We start from the raw sequence: 10,173 nt of genomic DNA, 5'->3' as shown, positions 1-10,173 counted from the left end.
TCCATTTTTCTTTCATAGAAGGCGGCCCACCTCCACACTCATTCAGATAGCTTTATCAAGTCTTATAGACCACTCAACAACTGAGCTATGAGGCTATATTCTTGAACAAAGTTAGGGTTATCCATCAAGTTCTTATTAGGACCATCCAAACATAAGGTGGATTTATATGGTCATTACCATATTCCATCACTTAAGGGGTTTTAGCCCCATTGCTCTGGAAGACTCAAAAATAATTCTCCTGATAAGTCTTTTCATGAGAGGATCTGCTAAGTTCCTCTCGGACCTCACATAATCCAAGGAGATTATCCCATTCTTTAGAAGTTCTTTTACTGCTTCATGTTTGATACAAATATGTCTCCTTTTGCCATTGTAAGCATAGTTTTTGGCAATTCCAATAGCAGCTTGGGAGTCTTAGTGCAGAGACACTGGCACAGTTGACCTCCACAAGGGAACGTCGCCTAATAAGTTTCTCAGCCACTCTGCTTCTTGACCTGAGACTCCGGCGGTTGTAGAGTTCCCTATAAAGACACACTCGTCGTTTGTTGCGTCACTAAGTTCATAGAATAGAGCTTTGTTGGGCATAAATGCCTGGATGCGCCAGTGTCAAGTATCCAGTCTTCTTTGTTCTCTATCAGGTTGGCTTCTACAATTACCGCAGCAATGATCTCATCATTTTAAGTTAGGTTGACTTGTGAAGTAGATTTAGTGTTGGTTTTTGATTTGCCTTCTGTTGATCCTTTCTTTGGTACTCCAAATGGTTTTTGGAGTAGTTTTGTATGATTGATTTTGATGAAAGTCATTATGTGAGAACTTGTTTGAATAAATGTTGAGTTATCATTTCGATGAAATAAATCATTTACTTTGCACACGATTACACCTGCCTCAAGTATGTCCAAATTTAGAGGGAGTTTTGAATGCATAATTCATTTTGATTTTTGCTTGAGGACAAGCAAAAGGTTAAATGTGAGGGTATTTGATAACTACACAATTCTTCATGATTTGATGGTTATATTGCTTTTCTTTTTGAGCTAAAATATTCCTAATCATGTGATTTACTGCATTTCCAGCTCAGAAAAATTGATATAGAGTAAAAATGGCAAAATTGAGCTAAAAACAAAAATTCAAGGCACCAAAAAGGAAAGAAATGATTTCTAACAGCTTTGCTAAGCCGACTAAACGTGCCAACACTCGGTGCTCCAGTCAACGCTGAAGAAAAAAAAAAGATGCGATTTGCATGAAAGAAAAGGGAATGTTTTGCTACAATCTTTGGAAAGGATCTCTTGAATATTATTGGGCTGATGTAATATGATGATTTATAAACTTTTTAGGACCAATTATGTACTTAACCATCCCCTATATCTAGGTTCGTAGGATGCTTTTAGTATAAATAGGGGGACCTCTCAATTCCATGGATCGGTATTGAATTCGATTGACGATAGCTAAGTTCAGACCACATATTATGAAAATTTACTGATAGCTGCATATAGTGGTGATGGCTTCCTGCTGGCATTAGGCATGGGAAATTTATTTCTGGTCTTGCACTATGACAAATGAGTTATCACTAGAAACTATGAACATGGGGGAGGTTAAATGATGCTGAAGAAGATTGATCGATCACTGGTTCTTGCTGAAGATATTGATAGAAAAGGATACATGATTATGAACTGCAGCAAAATGACTCATCAAGTTACAAGGGATTTAAATCGGAGAAAAAAAAAAAGAAACCTTAGAAGTTGAATGGGTTTATCACGCGACTGGATCAGCGTTCTGCCATCCCTTTGTGCACGGTGGTATGCTGTAAAAAATCCACAAACTTTCAGCCCAAACTATAGAGCAGGGGAAGTGCAAGAACATGGAGGACTCAACTGCTATGTTTCTGGGCTTGCTGATTCCAAGATTTAAGTCATATTGATCTCAAACAAACTGGCTAATGAAGAAGCATATACAAAACTAACAGAGAAGCAATCTTCTCAATTCAAAAGAACAACAATAATAAACATGGAACGAACAACTTATTAGAAAAGACATGCATATGCACAACAAGGCAGTTGATGGAGAAACATGCAATGGTTTAGCAGCAGGAGGAACTATAGACCTCTATAAATTGGAGAATAAAAGATGCAAAACAAAGCCATCAAAGTTTGCCTACTTAGAGCCTTCAGTTAAAGAAAATTTATTCATATAAAGCCACAAAACAATCAATACGTTCATTTGTGACTTTCAGGAACCGAAACACCAACCAAACGCACTCCAAAAAAGAAGAAGAGAAATCAAAGCAGTAGTAGTAGCAAGCATTGAAAAAATTATCATTCAAATGAAACAACAAAAATCAGAAAAAACTAGGAAAGAAAGTGATAACTAGTAACAAATAGATACATTACCTTGCTATTAGATCTTACGCTGGTGCTTGCAACCAATAGCAGACTGGCGACGAAAACCTAGAAAATAGAAGGAGAAGAAGGCAGCCGACGAATTAGAGAAGAAGGAAAGACAAAACAGAATTGAAGCTTAGATAAATACACACAAAAACCTTACCCAGCTGCTCTTGAAGCTTTGAGTTACTCAGCAATTGGATCTGAAATCCTTCGAGCCATAGATTTTCATAGAAATGGAGCTTTTCTTCTTCAGTGAAAACTCCAAATTGGGCATATTGGGAGCGTTTTCTGATCTAAACTGAGCCATAGATTTTCATAGAAATGGAGCTTTTCTTCTTCAGTGAAAACTCCAAATTGGGCATATTGGGAGCGTTTTCTCTTTTTTGTACAGTACACAAACGACTACTCAAAGCTTTAATTCAGACTACTATTTCTTCTTCAGTCAAGTTTGTGCAGTGCGCAGACGACAATTCGGCGATATTTTCTTTTTCTTTTTTCTTAATTATTAACTAAGTTTTCTTTAAAGAAAAAAACAATAAAAAAGAGCAGCCCCCTTAATTAATTTTTGGTGTCCCAATTCAATTCTAACTTAATACATATAACTAGCTTCAAAATTTTTATTACAATAAAAGTATTCTTAATAAAAATGTTATTTTCTTTAGTTTGGTTCCAATTAATTGAAATTAAAATATTTGAAATTTATATTTATATAGAAGTATAATTTTTAATGTGACGATAAAAAAATTTAATTTAATTAATTATATTTTGCAATGAAATTTTTTGTCGCTAAATTTTGTTTTATTTATTTAATTTTTTAAAAATTTCAGCTACAAATTCTGCAACGAGAATTTTATCAAGAAATCTTTAAAGTTTTTAGCAAAGCCAGCTACGAATTTTTGCAATATGAAAATTCCTTTCTAATTTTAGCAACGAAATATTTCGTTTCTAATTTTAATTTCGAAATTACAAAAACTTAAAATTCTTATCCTCTACTAAATTCATTACTGATCACCAACAAATTTACTCTCGTTGCTGGTTTCCGTAACTTTTTGATGATTTTATTGTAGTGAAAGTGGCCCAAAAATAAATAAAATACATATTTTTAAAGATTTCTTTTTCCTAAACTCACCAAATAATATTTAATGAAAAAATTATGTAAAAAAGTTGAATTTTTTGTGAAAACATCTCATAAACAACCCTTATCTTAATATCTTGTTCAAGATTGTAAATGATTGGAGTGGAGACGAACGTACTATTGTTCAAGCTCGTTTGAATTGTAATCAAGCATAAAAAAATCAGTTCGAATTTGGTTTAATTATCGACCTAATTCGAACTCAAATAAATTTAAATTGGATCGAACATGAGTAGAGTTCGAGTAATTTGATATTTTTAAGTATTTTTTTTCACTAATCGAATCGAATTCGAGGTGAATTTCAAAGTTAACCGAACAAACTTTTTTCTACAAGTTCCGCTTTTTAATCTCAACAAATCGAGTTCATACAAGCTTTTATCTCTCGATTCTCAGCCGAGTTTATATACTCTGGTTTATTTTAAATCCCTATTCTTGTCTAAGAAAATCACTGGAGATTGGTGTAAATCACTTAGCAAATTACAGGAGACTTCATCTGATTAGGTCTTCGTCAATATACATGAATGATTATACAGACTGTAAGGAAATTCTTGGCTTTATCGGTATTAATTAATTTGCATGAGATTCTGAGTCTATATATTATTCTTCCAAGGAAGTTTCCTATAATAAGAATGTCAGTCAAATTACTAGAGTGACATTCCTGTTATTATCTGTTTTTTTTTTTTTTTTCCAGGAAGTTTCCTGTAAGAATTATGTTAATATATATGTTATGTCACTAAAATAAAAAATAATATTAATAATAAAATATTCAATGATAATCAGTGACAATAATTTTTATTTTGTTACAATGTAATTATTAATAATAAGGAAAGTATTGTGCATTAATTTGTTACTATAGATAATTAATTAGTCAGTGAATATATATATATATATATATAGTGATAATTATATTTGTTATCACTATATTGTTACTATCACTAGAAAAAAATTATTATCGGCTATGGACTAAAATGGTGGTAAATAATTGTTATTAACTTTGGTAAAACAAAATTCGACGCAAAAACTAATTAGTTTATCCATCATGAAAATTATTTTTGTCATGGTATTTATAAGCTATAGCAAATATTTTGTTATTTGTTTTAGCCATATTCGCAAAAATTATGGTCAACCATTATTGTATCACAGTAGTCAATAAGTATTTATCTGGCTATTTATTTTTTACCATCACAATTTTTTCTAGTGTATAATGTATCACTAATTATTATAATACTAATTAATCCCGGGTGACAACATTTACGTTTTTTCTTTTAATTTACTTATTACAGCATCCTTTCTAAAGGATTGGTATAATTACACGTAAACCTTTTATGGTTTCATATATATATTAGTACCCCTGAGGTTTGTTTTCGTCTAATAAATAAATTCATTCGTTAGTCAAAATTCATCGAATTTGCAGATATTAGCAAAAAAATTAATAAAATTTCATATTTACCCTCGGTAGATTTATTATGGACTTATTATAGGTCCAACTAATCTTTTTCTAATCAAACTGTCCTTATAATGGGTGAAAATATACCTATTCACATATATCAGCATGTGAAAATTTACAAAGTAATTTGGTACAAAGGAATACCATTAGATGGAAATCATTGCAGGGGAGTTACAAAATAAAAATTATTTATTCTCTTCATACACATAATTAGTGAGAAATTCTGATATGATCTTAATTTTTCCCCACTAATATTTTCCTTTTTTGCAGTTTATTTATGTAATAAATCTAGTAGGCAGTTGAACTTGGACTTTGCAGAAGCAACAAAAAATCAAGCACGACTTAAAACTAAGATCCCAAGCACGACTTAAGACTAAGATCCGATGGCGACATATACCTCAGATGACTATTCCACACGCTATGTACGTACAACTTTTTCGTCTATAAAATAAATCCCCAATTGTGGATCGACGGAGAAAACAAACTTCAATACATAGTAGAAAAAAGTTATAGCTACCAATATGCTAAACAATGTCATGAAGCGTTCCCATTTCTTTGTAATAATTCACATTCTTATTCTCTTGTACATTACAACGCGTGGTTCCTGCCATGTTGCGAGGGATGTCGCTAAGACTACAAGTTCTCGTGACGAAATGCGACCCTTACCGATCCGCGTTGGGGTCGTTCTTGACCTGAACTCACCGTTGGACGTCATGGCGGATTTCTGCATGAAAACGGCAGTTTCGGATTTTTATGCAGCAAATCCGAACTATAATACAGAACTGCAGCTGCACACAAAATATGTGGGGAGTGTTGTGGATGCTTATGTTGCAGGTAATTTTATTTCAAATTGAGGGAAACAAATGATCGATGTATTTCTTTGAAAATGAATGCGGATGGATATGTTTGGGTTGATTTATGAGTTATTGATTATCACATAATTCATTTATAAAGTCGTAGTTGGCTAAAAGCTCTGCATTTTAATGTAGGGCAAAATATTTTTTTAGTCCTATAAAATAAGAGTTGAATTTTTTTTTTGTCCCATAACTATAGCAGATAACGCTTTTAGTTCCATAAAATATAAAATCACTTCTTTTTAGTTCGGAAAAAGTATTATTTTAGTCCACTAAGTATGCCTAATTTTACTTTTAATCCAATAACTATGTCCATTTTTATTTAAGTCTAGTAAATTACGAAATTGCTTACTTTTAATCCTCTGACAGATTTTCTGGCAGATTTTCGGACAATTTTACCCCTATGCGTGCATATGGATTAAAACTGCCTTTCAAAAGTTGCATGGGGATCAAATTGTCCGAAAATCTGTCAGAGGACTAAAAGTAAGCAATTTCGTAAGTTACTGGACCTAAACAAAATTTGGACATAGCTATTGGACTAAAATTAAAATTAGGCATACTTAGCGGACTAAAATAATACTTTTCCCTTTTAGTTCCAAAACCACAATGCCTTTTTAGTCCAAAACAATGTCTTTTTAGTCCCAATATAAAAAATACGTGATTATAAGTTTTATGGGACTAAAAGGAACATCTGCCATAATTGTGGTACCAAAACAAATTCTGCCCTGGTTCTATGGGACTAAAAAAATATTTTGTCCTTTTAATGTATATAGAGTCGTACTACGATCAAATAAAATTGATGAGATTAATCAATATTTGTCATTGTTTTACCTAGAGCAAAAACATCTATTATAGTTTTTAGCTGTAGCTAATGTTTTGAACTCGTTTCAGAATAACAGTTAATAATCGTTGTATTATCGTGGTTAATTAGTATTAATCATAAATTTTTATTTTTTGTCAAAATAATTAATTATAATGAAAATCCATATTTCTTCAAATGAGTTGTTAGTTTAAGTTGTCTCAAATTGAGGTGGGAAAAGGTTAAAGGTGCTTTAGCACATAGGAAAAATTTCTAGAATTAAGCCCATTAAATAATATTTTGTATATATCTAAGAAACTCATTGTAGGAAATTTTTTGAGAAAAGTTTTTTCTTAGTATGTTGGAGAACAATTAGTGGAGACAATTTTAATTATTAACTGTAGGAAGGGCAACGGTAATCTTGTAATAAAATTTCTCCAAATTGAATATAAAAAATTGGAAAGCTAATTAAGTTGGTCACATGTATGTTATGGTTGATCATTTTTATCGTTAATGTGTCAAATTCTAAAATTACACGATAAAATTATTAAAATAAATTCATATAAAACTAAAATTCCCATTCTGTTATATTTACGAGATTAAAATTGTAACTTTCCGCTAATCTATACCATGTTCAAAAGGTAACAATATGTCACATTAAGGTTTATATATATGTGATAGTCATTATACAATCCAGTGCCTCATATTTAAAGGGAAAATGCAATTTTAGTCTTGTAAATTAGAAGAATGATTATCTTATTTTTGTTCAAATTAATTAAAATTCTCAATTTGATTTTGTAACTTTAAGAATTATTGTAATTTTAGTCATTTGACAAGAAAATTCCTCAGCATCAATTATATTAATACCTAAATTGGGGCTTTCGATAAATTTAATGACTTGGCAAAAAGAAAATTACAACTTGAAAAAACTTGTCATATCATCAAGTGGTAATCTTCTTTTTGCCAAGTCATTTTCGAGGGGAAGAAAATGTTGTGGACTATTGTGTTATCAAATTCATCGAAAGTTCCAATATTAACTGTTGATATGGCTGATAACATGAAATTTTTTGATTAAAGGACTAAATTGTCATAATATTAAAAATTATAGGATTGAATTATAAATTTTAATTTGAACATGATCAAAATTGCGACCTTCTAATTCAAAGGATTAAAATTATGCTTTTGCCTTCAAAAAAAGTGCAGGTTGGAGTAGATATTTAGGAGTTTCTGGTTGGGATCATTTGTTTAAGATTAAATTGAAGTTTTTATCACAATAGTTCGTTACACCAGATATCAATATAATTTACACATTGGACGTATGATTTTACTTTGTTTTATCTATTTTTTAATCTTTTTATGTTTATATTAGTTTATAAATTTTTACACAGCTATATTCATATAAAATTGAGAAAAAATTCATTTTGATATGTGAACTTTTGCATAATTGTCATATAATAAATTAAGGATTAAAGGCAATTTTAGTCCCCTAATTTCAGACAATTCTCATTTTAGTCCCGTAACTTACTAGGGTTTTATTTTATTTCTTTATAACTTAAAAAAGCTCAATTTTAGTATATATTTGGTCAAAAATTTACCTCAGTCACCAAAAAAAGTCACATGGCCTTCACATGACTTTTTAAATTGGGGGTTTTGCTTTTATTGGTTTAAAATTAAGTTTTTTTAAGTTATAAAGGACTAAAATGAAACCCTAATAAGTTATGAGACTAAAATGTGAATTGTCTGAAGTTAGGGGACTAAAATTGCCTTTAATCCGTCAGTCACCAAAAAAAGTCACATGGCCTTCACATGACTTTTTAAATTGGGGGTTTTGCTTTTATTGGCTTAAAAAGTCACATGGCCTAACGGATTAAAGGCAATTTTAGTCCCCTAACTTCAGACAATTCACATTTTAGTCTCATAACTTATTAGGGTTTCATTTTAGTCCTTTATAACTTAAAAAAACTTAATTTTAAACCAATAAAAACGAAACCCCCAATTTAAAAAGTCACGTGAAGGCTGTGACTTTTTCCGATAACTGAGGTAAATTTCCAATCATATATGTACCAAAATTTAGCTTTTTTAAGTTATAAAGGATTAAAATGAAATCCTAGTAAGTTACGGGACTAAAATAAGAAATGTATGAAGTTAGGGAGTAAAATCACCTTTAATCCACAAATTAATTAGGCCTGAAGAATGACGTACATCTGACTGCGGTTTTTAAACCAAGAAGTTAGCACTAGCTCATTCACATATATGCTGCACGTTACATCTCCACGTGCTTCGAAATAAGTCATATAATTGTTTGGATTACTGGTTGAGTTGGTGATTATATCTGTTCGAAATTATGTGCAGTTCTGGAGTTGTTGGAGAAGGAAGAAGTGCATGGAATTATAAGGCCACCGGGTTATTCAACAGAAGAAACATTCTTCACAGAACTTGGACAAAGAGTTCATGTGCCAATTATCTCGTTCACTGCAAGAAGTTCAGCTCTTTCCTATACAGGAAACCACTACTCAATCAGGACAAGACCAAATGATGCTATTCAAGCGCAGGCTCTTGCAGTGATGTGCCGGGGATTCGAATGGTCCGAGGTGGTTGTTCTGTATGAAGACACAGAATTCGGAAATCAGTTTCTTTCTCATATAAACAAGGCATTCGAAGAGGTTGAAATCGGACTAGCATATATGGTTGCCTTCCCCCGTTCAGCTGAGGACAGTTATCTTCTGAAAGAACTGAACAAGCTATCAACAAAGCAGACGAGGGTATTCGTGGTGCTGATGGTCGTCGAATCCACCAAAAATAATTCCTACGAACACTTTTGTAGATGTGTGAGTAGGGTCGAATCCAAATGTTGTTAATATATAAAGCCAAGAAAATTGTAGGTGTTCAAGACATGAACTCGAAATTACATGGCATGTTATAGCATGCAGCTTCTTTTGAAGAACAAATTTAATTAAGAGAAGAGCAGTTAAAGATAGGATCACACTTAATTCCACGGTTGATCATAGATGCAAAGATAACAATTATTCATGATATGATAGATGGTTATGGCCATTGGTACGACCTAACAACCTCACCTTTCCTTACCTTGTGGATAGCCAAGGAACGTCCGTTGACTAAATCCCTAATCAGTAAACAACCTTGGGAACGTCCTCAAGATTTAATTTACCGACAGCATTAAGAACTAGAAAGGCCCAATTCTAACCAATAAATTCCTACGAGGATTTATTTAAGTTAGATTGTGCATTCCCCACAACATAATCGAAAACTTCTACATAATCAATTATGTTGTGTTACCACTAGTTATCGAACTAAACAAACAATTACGGATTTGAAAGTTCAATTGGCTAGGCAAATATTCTTGACAATAAATCAGATTATTTGTAATAAAAACACAGAGAACAACACAAATACCAATATGAACAAAAGTAGAAAGCATAAATTAGATCTCACAACCCGTTGGATTTAAGCGTTCACCAAGTCTTCAACCGGAATGAGAGATTTAGCTAAACATGCTCATGGAAGAACGCATGAAAAGCAAAATAATATAAAAACGTAGAGAAATA

The 10,173-nt window shown here is 31.9% G+C and overlaps 1 protein-coding gene and 1 long non-coding RNA gene across 2 annotated transcripts in view; one reads left to right on the top strand and one right to left on the bottom strand.

The window, feature by feature from the left end:
• Window positions 1,607-2,665, bottom strand: LOC110011474. The gene is made up of 3 exons (XR_002286497.1): window positions 2,536-2,665; window positions 2,382-2,438; window positions 1,607-1,795 (listed from the first exon to the last, which is right to left on the bottom strand). It is a non-coding gene; the product is annotated as an uncharacterized LOC110011474 (long non-coding RNA).
• The window catches only part of LOC105155886 (glutamate receptor 2.5-like), a 12,933-nt gene continuing 8,220 nt past the window's right edge, over window positions 5,461-10,173 (top strand). Inside the window, exons 1-2 of the mRNA XM_020691722.1 lie at window positions 5,461-5,788; window positions 8,960-9,378. Coding sequence (XP_020547381.1) covers window positions 5,476-5,788; window positions 8,960-9,378 — 732 coding nt within the window. The 5' untranslated portion in view covers window positions 5,461-5,475. The remainder of the gene's footprint in view (window positions 5,789-8,959; window positions 9,379-10,173) is intronic.

The sequence above is a fragment of the Sesamum indicum genome, linkage group LG2, assembly GCF_000512975.1.
Source record: "Sesamum indicum cultivar Zhongzhi No. 13 linkage group LG2, S_indicum_v1.0, whole genome shotgun sequence".
Lineage (NCBI taxonomy): Eukaryota > Viridiplantae > Streptophyta > Magnoliopsida > Lamiales > Pedaliaceae > Sesamum > Sesamum indicum.
This window is presented reverse-complemented; position numbering and strand designations above follow the sequence as displayed.